The sequence below is a fragment of the Bos taurus genome, chromosome 26 (genome assembly GCF_002263795.3).
Source record: "Bos taurus isolate L1 Dominette 01449 registration number 42190680 breed Hereford chromosome 26, ARS-UCD2.0, whole genome shotgun sequence".
Classification (NCBI taxonomy): Eukaryota; Metazoa; Chordata; class Mammalia; order Artiodactyla; family Bovidae; genus Bos; species Bos taurus.
The window spans coordinates 44,097,305-44,115,466 of record NC_037353.1 but is presented as its reverse complement, the minus strand read 5'-3'; the positions used below and the strand labels follow the sequence as shown (position 1 = coordinate 44,115,466).

General features: G+C 55.9%; 1 protein-coding gene across 5 annotated transcripts in view; it reads right to left on the bottom strand.

Moving 5' to 3' along the window:
- Positions 1-17,918, bottom strand: part of LHPP (phospholysine phosphohistidine inorganic pyrophosphate phosphatase) — a 127,315-nt gene extending 109,397 nt beyond the window's left edge. For 4 of the 5 annotated variants that reach the window (XR_003032731.2, XM_024985714.2, XM_059881906.1 and 1 more), the window contains exons 1-2: positions 17,728-17,918; positions 950-1,137 (exon numbers count right to left, since the gene is read on the bottom strand). Coding sequence is in view for 4 of the 5 variants with exons in the window: in XM_024985714.2 (XP_024841482.1) it covers positions 950-1,137; positions 17,728-17,852 (313 nt within the window). In the remaining variant the exon portion in view is untranslated. The remainder of the gene's footprint in view (positions 1-949; positions 1,138-17,727) is intronic. The other variant, NM_001080912.1, reaches the window with a different exon arrangement.
- Between the last annotated feature and the right edge of the window lie 244 nt (positions 17,919-18,162).

Sequence of the window (18,162 nt, the reverse complement as noted above, 5' to 3'; positions counted from 1 at the left end):
TCTTCAAGGGGAACGCTGAGTTTCCCTCTCATCTCTGGTAGGTCCACCCGGACCCCTCCCTCTGCCCCTGCCCCGGGGAGGGGAGGTTTTTCTCTCTTAAATCTTTCTGTTACTTTAAGGACCTGTTCTAAAGACAGTGGCAAGGATCCCAGATCACAGAGGAAGCATTTCGAGAAAAACAGTTTCCAAAGCCTGGGCATGTCGCCCTCAACTGGCGCCAGAGCTGTGGACTCGGCCTCCAGACCTTCAGGAGCTCTCTCCATTTCTGGGAGTCCCCTACCCTGTCCAGGGGTAGAAAAGCGTGCTTGCCTCTGCCGCAGGTTTGTAAATAACAACGCCAAGCGCAGAGGAAGGAAGCAGGGAGACAACGACAGAAAAGTGTCCTGAATTCTGAAGCATGTACTGTCTCTTCTTTTTAAATATTCAGAAGGTGCCAGGTAATACTGTTCTTTCTTCTTCATTTCAGCAAAACTCCCAGCTGAGGGTCAAAGGGACTCTGTCCTTCCTTCAGACTGATGTTAGCAAGTAAACCTGTGCCATTAGCCAGCGCGTGGGGCTGGTTTTTACAAATACGGTTCCGAAACCTACAGACCTAACTTTGCATCTGTTCTATTTGTCTGTCTGTCTCTCTCTCACACACAGACACAGACCCCAGAGGCTAAAATCTTGCCCCACTTGACAATTTCCTGCCACCTTGCTCCATCCTGGATCACAGAAAACAGACTCAGAGTTTTCCTGACTCCAAGGAGCCATATGGACCCTGCCTCTGACCACCACCCACCACCACCCCGACCCCTGGGCCCAGGATGATGCCAGGATGGATGGGGCCAGGGTCCCAGCATCAAGGCCCACAGGTCTAACAAGGGCCAGGTGCTCCCTCTGTGTCCTCCCCAGCCCCCAGCTGGAAAGGGGGCGCCTTCACCCCCGCAGGGGCCCAAGGGGGGCCTACCATCGTGGACGAGCAGGTGTGGCCGCAGGCCTCGCTGCTTCAGGATCAGGCAGGCAGCAGGGGCTGGGGCGGTCACCTCGCCCTCGGAGACGTCAAAGCCCAGCCGTCGCAGCAGCCCCACCAGGTCCGCCCGCGACTTCTGCGACTCATTGGTGCAAAATCTCACCTTCAGCCGGGACCGTTTCAGCCTGCAGAGGGGAGACAGGCCGGGGAGGGGGCTGTCAGCAGGCAGCCCGGCCGCCCGGGGAGGGGCGTGGATGGGTGCTTCTTCTCCAGGGGAACAGTCCAGAGCAAGCCGGGTCTCCACGGGCTCCTGAACTGGGCCTCGACAGCCTCACCGGACCCTGGGGTTTCTGAGCTGGAGAAGACCCTTCTCATCCTCGCTGAGCTCGGCACACCTGAGACGCCCCGAGTTCCCACGTGACCTCTGCTTCTGCCTGGCTCACGGCCATGCCCTTCCACCCGGGACACACCGCCTCTTCACACGTGCTAATCCGCCCGCCTCCCGGGACCCACTCAACACCTCCCCGCACCTCACCGCACCACGCCGCTCAGCCTGGTGGAGGTCCCCTCTGAGCGTCCCAGCCACCCCTCCGGGCCCTCCCACCACAGTGAGCATCTCCACTGAGCACCTGAGCTGACCCCTGAATATCCACATTTCTCCAAAACGCAAAAGCCGGGGACCACGCCTGAAGTGTGCTGTCTCGCCGCTGTCACTGAAGACAGGTCGGCCAGACGGAGGCATCGGGTGCACGGGCAAGCTAACGGGACAGGAGCCGGGGATGCCCGCGGCGTCAGCAGCTCCGACAGCCTGTCCGGGCTCACGGGAGGCCCTGCAGCCCCACATACCCAGGCAGGCTCTGTGAAGGCCAAGTCACAAAAGCCGATGCCCAGAGAGAAGCCAGGGAAATAACACTGAACCCTTCTGCCAACAGCGACTGAGCACCTACTGACTGGCACACGGACACGCCGCAGTGCCCACAGGCGGGCTCTCTGACCCCGGACCCTCAGTCGGTGCGTAAGGTGGGAGACCGCACAGAGGAGGGGCGCTGGGATCAGGACGAGAGGTGACGGGAAGGACCAAAGAGGTGAGGAGACAGGACGGCCAGGCAGCGTGGGCAGGACAGGAGGCCTCCCCGGGGAGGAGACAGCTCTGGAGCTGAGACTGGAAGGGAAGCAAGGAGACAAAGGAACAGGGACCCCCAGAAGGAAGGGGGGCCCTGCAATAGCAAGGGGGCCAGCGGGCCGGCTACCTGGCCTGGTCCGGAGCACACAGGGCCCTCCCTGGATGCACTCCGGGCCATGGCGTGGGAGGGCCATGGAAGTCACCAGGCTGCAAGTCAGGAGGTTCGAGAAACCCTAGGGAAAATGTGAAGGGTCTGTCCAACGTCACCTTCTCCGACCATCTGGGTGACGCTGCCCACTCTGTCTCTAGGCTGCTTTTCTTTCTGACACTAACCCGTATCTCCAATCATCTCATGTCTGCACTTGTTCAGCGTCTCTCTCCCAGACTCGCATGCTCCATGAGGTCAGGAACGAGGTCTGATGGCGGGGCCCACGGCAGGCTCCTGACAAGCGTTTGCTGAGTGACTGAGTGATGGCAAGTCCAGATGACAGCTGATGAGAGGCACCCTGCCTTAGGACCACGCCTGCTACTTCCCCTGAGGGGGCCCCGAGCCTGCACCCCCTTCACTGCACCCCACTCGGTGGTGAAGACACGCACTCCCACGTGACGGTGAGCCTCCAGACCCCCCAGGCGCCGCAGCCGACAGGTGAGACCTGGGAAGAAACGTCAAGCCCTACTGACAACAGGGCGAACAAACGCAGACGGAGAGGCTGACAATGTCGTGCAACCAGCAGCCCAGGTGATTCAGTCCTTTCTCAGTATTTGTCTTTCCTAATCAGGGGGTTATGAATTATCAATTACGCTTAGTGGTTAATTGCCCTTCATAAAGACAGCTTTTGTATTTTTAAATTAGGCAGTTAATATATTGTAACTAATAGCATCACCTTGTATATTACGGACAGATCTTCCACAGATTGGCGCTTGGGATGTGCGATCCGCACCCAAGTTAATGGAGCAGTTGAGGGAAGAAGGCAGCGGGTGCCGGGGGACTAATTATTGCTAATGGATTACGATGTGACCTTCTCAGAACAGTGAGCAATCGGTGTGACGGTGAGATGACAGGACCTCGCAGCTGCTATTCCAAACACAGCTCCGATGCTCATGAAACACAGGTAAACAACAGAACTCACCGCAGACACTGTTCTCCACCGACACACAACGTACGTTTACTGGAGACACAGTGCTTTAAAATCAAAAGTACTCAAATGGAGAAAGCAACATGGAAACCTCTATACTGCTGCTGCTGCTGCTAAGTTGCTTCAGTCGTGTCCGACTCTGTGTGACCCCATAGACTACCATATGTAAACCAGATAGCCAGCGGGAATTTGCTGTATGACCCAGGGAGCTCAAACTGGGCTCTGTGACCACCTAGAGGGGTGGGGTGGGGTGGGAGGGAGGTAGAAGAGGGAGGGGACATATGTACACCTGTGGCTGACTCATGCTGTTGGATGGCAGAAACCAACACGATATTGTAAAGTAATTATCCTCCAATTAAAAATAAAATAAAATTACTAGTTTTCGGACTGAATCAGCCCCTGGACAGCAGTGGGCAATGCTCAGGAAGGCCCCTCACCACGGGTCTATCCATTCATGTCCCTGACCACACACTCTTTTCGCTTTCTGGCATGAGCCCCAAGTCGTCTCTTTATTTTCCTTAATTACTAAAAGTAAAAAAGTACTGGTTGGATGGATGCATACATGCTCGGTCCTGTCTGACTCTTTGCAACCCTTCGGACTGTAGCCTGCCAGGCTCCTCTGTCCGTGGGATTCTCCAGGCAAGAATACCTGCGTGGGTTGCCATTTTCTCCTCCAGGGGATCTTCCCGACCCAGGGATCGAACCATCATCTCCTGTGTCTTCTGCATTGTAGGTAGATTTTTCTTTTTCTACCACTGAACCATCAAAGAAGCCCTAAAGCATTATTCATTATTATTATAAAAAATAGTAAAGGATGAATACATTACATTCAGCTTTGCCTTGGGGGTCGGTATCTGTGATCCGATGTCATCCTCACCCCTTGAGGGCAGAGCCCCCTTTGGACACCCTGTGTCCCCCACATGCACCCCCAGGGCCAGGAGCCTGGAGCACACAAGGCATTAAGCACCTGCCAAATTGAGTCTGTGAGCTATGGAGACGAGAACCAGGAGCCTGTCCCAGGGATGAGAAAACAGGAGCTCCGGGAGGCAGAGACCCGAGAAGGTCACACAGCGTGTGAGCCGCTCTTGGCTCAACTGTGTCCCGCCCCTCATCTCGTAGGCTGACCCCCTCGGGAGGGAAATGAAGGTTAGGAGAGGATGAAAGGGTGGGGCCGGGACAGGACAGAATCACAGCCAGAGATGCCAGGGATCCCTCTGTGACCACAGAGAGGAGGCCATGTCGGGGCACAGTTGAAGGGGGCCGCCTAGCAAGCCGAGAAGAGGGCTCCCCTCAAAAAACCCACCCTAGGGCACCTCGATCTCGGACACCCAGACTTCAGGACTAGGGGCAGATAAACCTCTGTCACTGAGCCCCCCAGCTTGTGGTACTCTGTTCCGGCAGACTAAGACAGTGGAGGAACCAAAGCCTTGGCGTCTCTTGGAGGGGTCACTGCTTAATATCAGATTCAGCCTTGAACGGCCTGGAACACATGAACCCAATGTCAGGAGAGAGGGAGCCAGGAGTGGCTTCAGGGCTGTGGCAGAGCCTGCCATGGGCCTCCCAAGGGCAGCGAGCCCCAGGGACGTCGGCATTGGGCTGGGCCCAGCTCCAGGACAGGCCAGGCCTTCCCGTCCCCCAACACCCTGGAACCCTGGGGACAGAGGGCGTACCGCAGGGCCCTGGCAGCCAGAGCAGGGCTCCGGCCGGACGTCCCCTCTGAGACCGCGGCCACGTTCTCAGTCCCCTGTGCCTCCCTGGACCCCTCCCGGAGCAGGTGGGGACTTGCCCCTACTTCCCGTGGGCGCACCGGCTCTTTGAACTGACCTTTACCTCCTCCCGGAGGCTGGGACAAGCTCTGAGTGACAGCGTCGCATGATGCCATTACTGAGCATCACATGAGCGGGTCCCTTGCAAATCACCTTGGACCTCACACATCTGCTAGCTGTCGGCATCTGCCAGGGGCGCTCACCCGAAAATAATGGAAACCCTCTCATTATCGCTCAGGAGCAGGTAGAGTGCTGGGACGATTACTGGACATCCTGGCTGACCTTGGCACAGCTCCACCACCTCGTGCCCTCTGGGCTCACCACAGAAGAGCTGGACAGGGGCAAGGAGGCTGCCCTGGGGAAGGCCCCTCCAAGCTCAGTCCCCACCCCGCCCCAGCCACCTCTCAACATCATCTGACCCCAAAGGCCCTCACGTCACCCTGAGTCTTTGCCATCACCCTGAGTCTTTGCCATCACCCACTCCCTATGGTAAATCCTACGTATCCTTCAGAGCCTGGTTCGTTTGTCCCTTCCTCCAGGAAGGCCCCCCAGACTTCTGTCCCCTCCCAGGCAGAGTCTGTCCCACTTGGCTTTCGCAGCTCTTGAAACATGGCAGTGCTTTTCTGTGAGAAGCACTTAAGTAATCCAAATTCTAATGGAACAAAGTCATTCTAGCACCCAGAGAACCTCGGGAGGGCTCACTGCCAATCCTGCCCGTGCGGAGCACTGCTTCAGCGTCTGTTAGGGTTAGGGTTAGGGAGAGAACAGTGGACCCTCGTGAGTCCAGATGGGTAGACAGTAGGATGAGACGCAGGGCAACTCGTGCCTTCCTGCAGCCACAGGACAAATGAACATGAAAGACGCTCTAATACTGAGCGGGAGGCCAGGAGGTCAAGGAGCAACCGGGAGGTGTTCCAGGGCCTGATGACTATGGGCTGTGGCACCTCCACAAGCTATTTCTTCTCCCTGGGGCTCAGTTTCTTCATCCGGAAGATGGGATGATAACAGCCTCACGTGCTGAAGCTACAGGGAAATCTTCGAGGCGCCGGCTTGGGCCTGGCCCACGGTCAAAGCTCGCTCAGTGTGTGCGGAGAACGCCGGCCAGTAAGTGGCTAGCAGACAGGCTCCCGATCTCGTTCCCTGCCCCCGCTCCCTGCCCCCACTGCCCAGAGCAGGCAGGGCCTGCCCCCACCATGCTCCAGCCGCCCCATCACCAAGCAGAGAGGCCCCTGCTGCTGGCAGGCCCTCCCGTCTGCTGCTGCTACACCTGGGCCTCCCAGGAGCAAGGGCTGGGTCCTACTGACGGGGGTGGGGTGAGGTGGGTCTGAAAGGCCAGGCTGATGGTGATGCCAAACCTTATTACCACCCCGAGGAGAGGGACCCCTCACAGGATGGTGAAGGAGAGGAGGCCTCAAGCTGGGTGGGCTCCTGAGCGGGTAGGGAAGGCTGCAGGCTGGCAGGTCGAACTTGAAGCGACAAACGAGGGTAGAGGATGGTGACATCTCCCGACCACAGAGAAAGCAGGGTCCATGTCCTTTAATTTACATGCCCCTAGGCTGGTCTTCATGGAACAACAGATTGGTTCCAATCGGGAAAGGAGTACATCCAGGCTGTATATTGTCTCCCTGCTTATTTAACTTATATGCAGAGTACATCATGAGAAACGTTGGGCTGGATGAAGTACAAGCTGGAATCAAGATTGCCAAGAGAAATATCAATAACCTCAGATATGCAGATGACACCACCCTTATGACAGAAAGCGAAGAAGAACTAAAAGGCCTCTTGATGAAAATGAAAGAGGAGAGTGAAAAAGTTGGTTTAAAGCTCAACATTCAGAAAATGAAGATCATGGCATCCAGCCCCATCACTTCATGGCAAATAGATGGGGAAACAGTGGAAACAGTGACTGACTTTATTTTTCTGGGCTCCAAAATCACTGCAGATGGTGATTGCAGCCATGAAATTAGAAGATGCTTACTCCTTGGAAGGAAAGTTATGACCAACCTAGACACCATATTAAAAAGCAAAGACATTAATTTGTCAACAAAGGTCCTCCTAGTCAAGGCCATGGTTTTTCCAGTAGTCATGTATGGATGTGAAAGTTGGACTATAAAGAAAGCTGAGTGCCCAAGAATTGATGCTTTTGAACTGTGGTGTTGGAGAAGACTCTTGAAAGTCCCTTGGACTGCAAGGAGATCCAACCAGTCCATCCTAAAGGAGATCAGTCCTGGGTGTTCATTGGAAGGACTGATGTTGAAGCTGAAACTCCAATACTTTGGCCACCTGATGCCAAAAACTGACTCATTTGAAAAGACCCTGATGCTGGGAAAGATTGAGGGCAGGAGAAGAGGACGACAGAGGATGAAATGGTTGGATGGCATCACAGACTCGATGGACATGGGTATGGGTGGACTCCGGGAGCTGGTGGCGGACAGAGAGGCCTGGCGTGCTGCGGTTCATGGGGTTGCAAAGAGTCGGACACGACTGAGCCACTGAACTGAACTGAACTGGGCTGGTCTTCACAAGAGCTGTGTGAGGTCCACAGGCCCACCCCGGGCTGAAGTCTCTGCCAGGGACCATCTCCACATCCAGTGGCCTGGAGCGCTGACGTGAGACAGGAGAAACACACCAGGAGGGGATGGAAGGAGGGGAGGGGAAGAGCATGTTCCCCACATTCCCGCCTCCCTGACCCACACTGCCTGCTCTGCGCCCCCACCCCGGGGGCCACAACTCAACTCTCCACCACTACCTGGTGGAGAGAAGCCCCTCTTTCCATCAAAAATGGCCACAGCTGCAGATAAATGAATCTTTGTGGTTCCGGTTTCCAAGAGAAGGAAAGGACCCCCGCAGCACCCTGGGGGGCAGTCAGTATGAACTGAAACCCGGGCAGCAGCGCCCAGTGGAGATCCTCAGAGAACAGGATTCCCGGTTGCCCAATCTCCCGGCCTCCAGATCTTTGTTACGTGGCGGGGCTCCACGGCAGCGCCAGCCACTGTCTGACATTGAGATCTGTGGCTGCTTCCCTTTTGGAAAGCCACAGAGACGGACTGCACACGTTGGGAAAATTGAAATGTGCAAAGGGCCTATTTGTTCTAAGGACTTGCTATTTTATCATAGGGTCACGTGGGAGCCCATGCGCAGAGCAGGGGCAGTCCTGCAGCAGAGAAATACAGTCATTTAAAAAAAAAAAGAAAGGAAAGGAGGGAGGCGGCGGGGAGAGGGAGAAAGAGAAAGGATGAGGGAGGGAAGAAGGAAGGAAGAAGAAGGAAAAAAATAAAAATACCATCATTCTCACACATCAAGGGGCAGCCACGTTGATTCTGGGAGGAACCCGGCCCAGCTCCCCATGTGCCCAGATGAACGGGCAGGAGCTCGGTGTCAGGGAGCACCAACAGAAGGGCTTTTGCCACTTGAGAAGGGGGTCTGGCTTCCCGGCTGAGGTCTGGCAGCTGCACCGTGCACAAGCCCTGCGCCAGGCACCCCTGGGCCAGACTCCGGGGTCTGAAATCCAGCCATGAAATGGGGTAGCGCCCAGCCTCCCAGCTCTTCGGGGGGGAGGGGCACAGGGGGCCCAAGAGGAGCCCTAGCATGTGCTGACGTCACCAGGGCCCTGAACACTGGGCTGCCGGAAGCCTTTGCCAGCAGCACCAGCTGGGCCTGCTGCACCTCCCGCTTCTTTCCACCAGAGCAGACCTTCCGGCCAGCCTGCGACGGCCCACTGCGGGGTCCGGGGAGGTCCCTGCCCACTCTCCATCTGGCCCTCTGCTGGGCACAGTGTGTCGTCAAGAGTCCAGGCAAGAAACGGGAGTCCAAAGTCTGGACGGAGAGGAGAGAACACAAGCGGTGACGCACGCAGGTGGCCCTGGCTGAGGCTCAGTGTGGACCAGCCAGCCAGTGACCTCAGAGGGACGGGGAGAAGGAGGGGGACAGTCAAATAGAAACGTCGGGCAGGCCCAGAGCCAGGGTCCTTACGAAACATGCGGCACACCTTCCCCACCCGGGGCCGCCCCCTCTGCCATCCAGTGAGTTCTCGCTCTGACTTGCCTGAGCCTCTGAACTCTGATCAGAGAGCCACACCAAGCTCACAGCATCACTTTACTAGTTAGATAAACGAAATTTGGAATCAGATGCACAGGAATCCACAAACCAGAGGAGACTTGGAGACTGTCCAGTTTGGTGGTTCCTTTCACAGAGGGGGAGACCGAGGCCCAGAGGGACACGAGGCGCTTAAAAGACACGTTTTCAGGAGCCAAGGGATCTGTGGACCACTCCCCAGCTTTGGAAGGTCAGCTGCCAGTCTGTTCTCCCCTGATGTGGTCACTGGCTGGTCATGGGCTGGGCACTGCAGGGGACAGAGGCCGGGTATTCTTGGGGTGAGGGGGCCTCAGCTTGGGAAGCAGACACACCCACAGCACCTCCACCACCCTGTCCCTGTGTGAGACCAAGGCTTGTCACCTAACCCTCTCCGACCTCAGTTTCCACCTCTGTAAAATGGGGCACTAGCAGAAGCTACTTGACAGGACTGTTCTGAAGCACGTTGCAAATGCTCCGTGAATGACGATGGTGGTAACAAAGACAACCACACCTCCGGCAGGCCCAGGGCTGGGTGCTGGGGACATTCAAGCCCTCGAGGCAGGCAAATGGACAGGAAGCCAGATGCTCAGGGCACCTGGGACAGCAGATGGAGACAGCAGGTGAGCTGAGGCAACCGATAAAAAAGAGGGCAAAGTTCAACCAGCGAAGGCGGGGGTGTGGGGGGAACCGAGGCTGGCTGTCCTGCCAGACGTCCCTGGGACACTCAGGATGGACAGCCCCAAGGGCAGTTACAACAGCTTCCAGGAGATGAAACGGATGCACAGAAAGCCTAAGGAACTTGCCGAAGACCACATTACAGCCACAGCTTTGGGCTGGGAGTCGGACCCAGGTCCCCGCCCGCCAGAGCAAACTCCTATCTTCTTGCGGGGTGTGGCACCTGCCTCGGAAGGGGTGCTGACCCCCGCTCTCTGAGCAAGTCCCAGCCCGCCCCCGACCCTGCCTCCATTCAGGCACCGAGTGGGACTGTTCACAACCAGGAAGCACCTCTGGCTTGTGAAGATTAAAACTGTAGACATTATGCAACAAGCACTGGGCCTGGGAGGGGGTCACTGTGCACTCACCCCCCAACTGGGGGCCCCCAGCTCTGAAGTCAGCCCCTGACATCAGCAGCATGGCGACGGGGCATTCCAGACAAACGCCCCTTGTCCAAAGTCCAGGCTGACTCAGCAGAGCTGTTTCTGGCTCTGAACTCAGAACAAGCGGCCCGAAACTCTGAGGGCCTCAAGAGCCCCTCTGGCAGGCGCTGGGCCACACCTGGGGGATGGGGCGAGGGGACACAGGGAGCCACTTCTGGTTGGCTGCGTCTGTGGGGTCTGATGGAGCGAGGTGGGGGCGGAGCTGACCATCAAGGAAGCCGAGCTTCAGACAAGCTCCCTGGCCCTGATCCTCGGGCATTAAGGCCTAAGGGGCGGGTCCTGACTTTCACAGGGTCACGGGGCTTGTGTGCACATTTGGAAGCAGCAGCCGCGGGTCTGTGAGTCCCGGGTGGCGATTGCTTTATGAGGCTGCTCGGCCAAGGCGGGCCCTGGTTCCTTCCGCTGCCGCAAAAAGGCTGGGCCGAGGGGGCCCCACAGCTGTGCTTTAGTGCCCGAGACAGGATGCAGTAAATGCCCCCCTCCCTGCCTTTCACATGCAGATGCCTCTGGGGCTCCCTTTGTGCGGGGGCAGCCCCCGCTGTGCCACGCCCTGCCTCTGAATGGCTCCCCTTGGGGAGCCCAACTGCCCAAGAATGGACTCCAATAAATGGCCTGCTGAGGGGACCCAGGCTGGTTACAGATGTCCCGGGACCACGCCCACCACAAGCCCCGGGGCAGTAAGCGGGCCCCACCTGGCCCACCTGGTGGCTCCAGGAGGCCTGGACCGCCTGCTCTCCCATCTGGGATGCTACCGGCCCAGAGGACAGGTCCAGAGCCCGGCTTACATGTCACCGGCTCCACGTGGACGGGCTCCCCAACCTCGGCTCAGTCTCTCTCCCCCTGACACTCACCTTCTGGGTGCTGTTTATGCTGCTCTCCCCATACTGGATGGTCAGCCCTGCTGGGGGCAGGGACTTCCATCTGCCCCACTCCCTGCCCCTGTCCCAGTGCCTCCGGCTGTGTTTCTAACAGGAAAGAATGTGAAAGTGAAAGTGTGGGTCGCTCAGTTGCTTCTGACTCTTTGTGACCCTATGGGCTGCCCACCAGGCTCCTCTGTCCATGGCATTCTCCAGGCAAGAATACTGGAGTGGGTAGCCTTTCCTGTCTCCAGGGGATTTTTCCCATCCCAGGGATCGAACCTGGGTTTCCTGCATTCCAGGCAGATTGTTTACCATCTGAGTCACTGGGGAAGCCTAGTATGAAGAAAAGTGAGAAGTGAAAGTCGCTCAGTCGTGTCCAGCTCTTTGCGACCTCATGGACTATACAGTCCATGGAATTCTCCAGGCCAGAATACTGCAGCGGGTAGCCTTTCCCTTCTCCAGGGGATCTTCCCAACTCAGGGATCAAACCCACATCTCCTGCATTGCAGGCGGAATCTTCACCAGCTGAGCCACCAAAAGCACTTGACAAATATGTGAACAAGTGCATCTTTGATGAGAAGCCGTGAAGTACTGCAGGGAAAACTGGGGCTTGAAGTCTGGTGGACGGGGCTTCAGGGGTGCAGAGGAGGTAGTCCCGGCTCAATGACTTTTCCCATTTGTGCCAGTTTCTGAAACTCTCTGAGCCTCAGGCTCTGCTTTGAAATGGGCTGGTTGTGAAGGTAGCTTGTGCGGTCAAACATCTACCTGGGACATCGCAGGCCTCCCGTCCATCACCAGTGATGCTATTACTGTGGTCCATACTGTCTTAAAAGGACTTCCCCGGTGGCTCAGTGGTAAAGAATCTGCCTGCCAAGGCAGGAGACTCAGGTTCCATCCCATGGCAACCCACTCCAGTATTCTTGCCTGGAGAATCTCACGGACAGAGGAGCCTGGCAGGCTAAAGTCCATGGGGATGCAAAGAGTCGGACACGACTTAGCGATTAAACAACAGCAGCATCTTAAAAAGCAGAGTTGATATTCCCCATGTGCTCTGTATCCCCCAAAAGGTGGGAATTTTTTCAAAAGCTGAGGACACCTGTCACCACGGACAGCTAGGAAGAGGAGTGGCGAGTCGCCTCCCCGGCTCCAGGGTTTCCAGAACAGAAGAAGGTGCTGTTTGGGCACCCATGGCGATAGGGAGCCGTCATGGAGGCAAACACCCCCCAGGGTCCCGGGAACCCCATCATCGCTGCGGCTCTGCTCTCACCCCAGGAACTTCCTCTGAGCTCCCTGCGACTTCAAAGCCAGCCTCGCATATCAAGGAGCCCAGAGAGGGCAGGGTGTGGCTGCAAAGGAACTACAAAAAGTGATGCAAGCCCAGCGGTCTCCACCGAGGCCAGCAAGGCAGGGCCCGCCCGCCAGGAGAGCCTATTCCTGGCTCAGCCACTATGGAGGGAAAAGTGAAAGTGAAAGTGAAGTCGTGTCTGACTGTAACCCCGTGGACTGTAGCCCACCAGGCTCCTCCTTCCATGGGATTCTACAGGCAAGAATACTGGAATGGGTTGCCGTTTCCTTCTCCAGGGGATCTTCCCCACCCAGGGATCGAACCCAGGTCTCCCGCATTGCAGGCAGACGCTTTAACCTCTGGGCCACCAGGGAAGCATGTCCCAAAGTCTGACATCCCCAGGGACACTCCAGGAGCAGGCAGATTTTACTAGTGAGGGGATCCACACACACTCACCGCCAGGAGGGTCTGGACACGGGGCTCCAGCGGCACCCACAGGAGGGCAGGGGCCACTCCCTTGGGCCTGAATGTGATCAGTTGGCCATGGGAGGCCTGGGCCTGAGTGGAGGGGCCTAGTCTTTAGAGAGAAAAGGATCTTGAGCCAGAGGATACTGCGGTGTGGGGTAGGAGGGCCCTGGTTCTGTGGATGCTGGGCTGCTAAGGGGCTGCTCAGGGGAAAATCCACCCGAAGTCTATGTAACTGGGAGCATGGGGCTGAGGTGGGCGGAGGGAGAGAAGGGGGGGTCACATAGGTCCCTTGGGAAGGCCCTGGTGGGTGGGGAAGAGTTGTGAGGACATGGTGTGGTCTTATGCCAGGGAGCCCCAGGGTGGTTCAGATCTCCAGGCCTCCTTCTCCGGGCCCCTGGGCAGCATGATAGTCAATCACCAGAAACGATCCCGCGCTCTATGGGGAAGGCACTTCTCCCCTCTCAGCTGGGATGCATTTGAGGACTATTGGTATAGCCTGCTATTATATGCCTGCTAGATTGATACAGTGTTGCTGCTACCAGAGACACTCCAGTTAGATAAATCAGTTGAATTAAAGCAGACCAAGACAAAATGAGGCTTCACTGGTGGCTCAGACTGTAAAGCGTCTGACTGCAATGTGGGAGACTCAGGTTTGATCCCTGGGTCGAGAAGATCCCCTGAAGAAGGAAATGGCAACCCACTCCAGTACCCTTGCCTGGAAAATCCCATGGATGGAGGAGCCTGGGGGGCTACAGTCCATGGGGTCGCAAAGAGTCAGACACAACTGAACGACTTCACTTTTCCTTTCTTTTAAGACAAAAACCTCCCGGGGGCTGTCGGGGGGGACACCAGTCCACAAACCATCTGTGGTTAATGAAGCAGGGATCATCCCCCTTAGAGTCACACCCAGGGGTGTGGGCAGACTGTGGGACAGCGTGTCGGGGGAGCATCACCTGGGGAGGCTGCTGGAGAGAAGACCCCCACCCTTTTTCAATACCCATGTCTCCCTCAAAGGACTCTACGCTCAGGTCCAGCACAGAGGGTAGGAGTGGGGCGGACCTACGTTCCCATGATCCCAAGGCCATCCCAGTGGAGACCTGGTGAGCCCTGGGCCAGCCCTGGGCCGCAGTGGCTTCAGTTGACCAAGGGAGATAACAGCCGCCTCCCAGCAGCAGGGGATGGAGCAACATGGATACCCAGCACAGAGGAAGTGCTCCCTGAGGGGTCCCTGGAGCCACACTGGCCCAGGAAGGGTGCACCCCAGACCAATGCTACTGACTGGAAAGCAAGGGCTCACAATCAGCCCAACCTCCTCCAAGGCCATTGCTGAAGCCACTCTGTGCTCCTCCGCAGAAGGTAGACGGACGGGACTGAGGCTCTGTCCATATCCTTGATCTCCTTTATGTCTCCGGTTTCTAGAAGCAAAAATGACCTTGCGAAGATGCCAAGGACTCACAAACCCACGTGTTTGTGAGGAACGGAGCCGTGAGGACGCTCACATACACCACTTTGGGAAATGACCCGACAGCATCTTCTAGCGACGATTATAGGCCTATCTCAGGATCGGCAAGTCCACCCCTGGGTCTGTGCCCAGCAGAAACGCAACCATGCATTCACCAAAGACATGTTCTAGAATGTTTGTGGCAGCACTATTGAAAATAACTGAAAATGGGAAACTCCACCCCCCTCAGGAGAAGAGATGAGTATTTTACTTTAATGTAAAGATGCTTTTAAGTGGTCCTGATTTTAAAATAATTAAAAGCACATACAATAGGAATTCCTATATGAACATGGGAAGTGAGATTTAAATGGCACACTCCTGGGGTCTACCGTGAGCCAGACACTGCGTCAAGAGCCGTCATGGCACCTGCCTGCACCCCACTCTGGCCCCTCTCCATCTCATCAGCACCATCTCAGCATCTCATTGGTGCTGCAGTGCAACACCAGAGCCCTTCTTCACTTCATCTTCTCCCTGGACCCCACGATATCCCATACATCCAGTGGGCCAAGGTCCCATTGGTCCTGCTCCCAAAAGGTCTCTTGAGTTCCCCTGCTTCTTATCATCTCCACCCACTAGCCCATGCCCCTTCCTGTCTCCCTGGACCACACAAGGATCTTGCAGCTGGCTGCTCCCTGTTTCCTCTGGAGCCCTGCCGTCTGCCCCACTGACAGCTATTTCTGCACTTTGCAGACAGAGATCTTCTTAAAAGAGTTGGCGGGGGTAGGGGTGGGGGTAGGGAAATGTGGCATTTTTTCCAGCTTTATTGAGACAAAATTCAGAAAATACTCCTTTTTTGGTATCCTGAATAGGAAACTACATCCACATGGTCAAAAACATGTAAAAATGTTTATATACCAAGTTATACCGAGTTATAAATGTTTATATACCAAGTTAGCCAGGGAAGAGTCTTGTTCCCACACCTTCCCACAACCACCCTAGCTTTTCACACAGTGAAGTTCTTCCCTCCAGCTTCTTTATGCAAACACACCAGCAGGAATTCATGCTTGCATTCCTACCTTTTCCACCCAAAAGACAGTCAGAGCATGCACCGTTTACATGGGACGCCTACACGGCGGGGTGCTCATTCTTTTTTATACAGCACAGAACTTCACTGATAGGCTGAGACTGCAACACTCCCCTTGTGATGGACAATTGAGACGTTTCTAGTCTTCTGCTATCTCACAAGGCACTACCACAAACGCCCTCTCACCTATGTCATTTTTCACGTATGAGGCAGATGCTAACAGGTAACGCCAAATGCGTCTTCCACAAGCAATGTAAGATAAGAGTCTAGATTTTGAGGCAGAGCTAGAAAGTTCTTCTCCCACTCCCAGATTTCAAAGGGAATCTCTCCTGTTTTCATTTGGTACTTGTATAAAACTAAACTGTTAGTTGCTCAGTTGTGTCCGACTCTTTGCAACCCCATGGTCTGTAGCCTGCCAGGACCTGCCTGTAGTCTGCCAGGCAAGAATATCAGAATGGGTTGCCGTTTCCTTCTCCAGGGTATCGTCCTGACCCAGGGATTGAAGCTGGGCCTCCTGCACTGCAGGCAGATTCTTCACCATCTGAGCCACCAGGGAACCTGGTACTTATATACTTTCACTTTTTATATTTTAATTTCTTTAAAACATAAATCAGATTCCATGACACTCCTGCCTAAAATCTTCAGTGACTTTTCCCTGCATTCCTCAGGATGGAATCCAAACAGCTCTGCCCGACTCTCAAGGCCCGCTGTAGCCTGGCCCTGCCACTCTCCAGTCCTCGCGCGCTCTCCAGTTCTGTGAAGGGGAACCTGCCAAGCTCTCTTCCTCAGGTTTTGAAGCCACTGTTCCCCCCAGCTGGAAGGCACTTCCTCCTTCCCTTCACCACGATGGACCCTCTAACTTTCTGGTTCTGAGACGCCAATGGCAATTACAAAGCCCGGGGTCCAGCGGTGCCACAGCAGTCCTGGCGGTGCCCTCGGTGCACGTGACTAATGGGCAAGATGCCCTCCTACCGTCTAAGAAGACGCTCAGTGCAGTCCAACCGAATCATAATGCCGGCCACAAGTAATTTAAAGTTTTCTGGTAACCACAATAACAAAGATCAAAAGAAGCAGGTGGAATTATTAAATATATTTTATTTAGCCTAACGTATTCAAATTACTATCATTTCAAACATGTAACCAATACAAAATGATATAATAAACTTTTTACACTTTTCTCAGTAAGTCTTTTTCTCACTTATATGCAAAGTATATCATGAGAAATGCTGGGCTGGATGACGCACAAGCTGGAATCAAGATTGCCGGAAGAGAAATCAATACATCAGATATGCAGATGATACCACACTTAACGGCAGAAAGCGAAGAAGAATTAAAGAGCCTCTTGATGAAAGTAAAAGAGGAGAGTGAAAAAGTTGGCTTAAAACTCAACATTCAGAAAACTAAGATCATGGCATCCGGTCCCATCACTTCATGGCAAATAGATGGGGAAACAGTAGAAACAGTGACAGACTTTATTTTGGGGGCTCCAAAATCACTGCAGATGCTGACTGCAGCCATGATATTAAGACACTTCCTCCTTGGAAGAAAAGTTATGATCAACCTAGACATCATATTAAAAAGCAGAGACATTACTTTGCCAACAAAGGTCTGTCTAGTCAAAGCTATGGTTTTTCCAGTAGTCATGTATGGATGTGAGAGTTGGACTATAAAGAAAGCTGAGCGCCAAAGAATTGATGCTTTTGAACTGTGGTGTTGGAGAAGACTCTTGAGAATCCCTTGGACTGCAAGGAGATCCAACCAGTCCATCCTAAAGGAAATCAGTCCTGAATATTCATTGGAAGGACTGATGCTGAAGCCGAAACTCCAATACTTTGGCCACCTGATTGGAAGAAGTGACTCATCGAAAAAGACCCTGATGCTGGGAAAGACTGAAGGCAGGAGGAGAAGGGGACGACAGAGGATGAGACGGCTGGATGGCATCACCGACTCAATGGACATGTTTGGGTAAACTCCGGGAGTTGGTGATAGATAGGGAGGCCTGGTGTGCTGCAGTCCATGGGGTCGCAAAGAGTCGGACACGAGTGAGCGACTGAACTGAACACTAAGTCTTTAAATCCGCTGTGGACTACACACTTAAGCATATCCTAACTCCTCAGACTAGCCCCATTCCAAGGACTCAGCAGCAAGCAGCAAGGAGCTGCCCTGCTGGACAGTGGAGGAACTCTAACCAGCAGAGCCCCATGATCGCCCAGGTGTGCCGGACCCCTGGCGCAATCCGGTCCTGGGTCCCGGGGGCCGGCCCTCTGCTTACCCCGCGGGGCGGGGCCAGAGCAGCAGCAGGAGCCCCGCCCCGTCCCCCGCCCGCCCCGGGCCGGAGGCCCTCGGGACCCCGCTGAGCGCAGCGCCCGGCGCCCACTCACCTCGCCACCGCCTCCACGGAGCCGGCGATCGCCGCGCCGCCGCCTTCACCACCGTCGTATAAGACGCCAGAGATGTCCAGCAGCACCCCGCGCACGCCCGCCAGCCGCTCGCCCCACGCGGCCATCGCGGCCTGCCCCCGCTGCAGCTAGGGCCTCGCGACCCAACCGGCGGCGAACGCTGCCGCCGCGGTGGCCGCGCAAGGGCTCCTGGGAAGTGTAGTCCCAATCCCCGCGGGGTGGGGCGGGGCGGGGCCGGGGCTGGAGGGCGGGGCGCGGTGGGGCGGGGCTCGAAGGGCGGGGTGGGGCGGGGCTCGAGGGGCGGGCGGGGCTGGGTGAGGGGCGGGGCTGGGGCTGGGACTGGAGGGGCGGGGCTGGGGCTGGGACTGGAGGGGCGGGGCGGGGCGGGGCGGGGCGGGGCGGGGCGGGGCGGGGCGG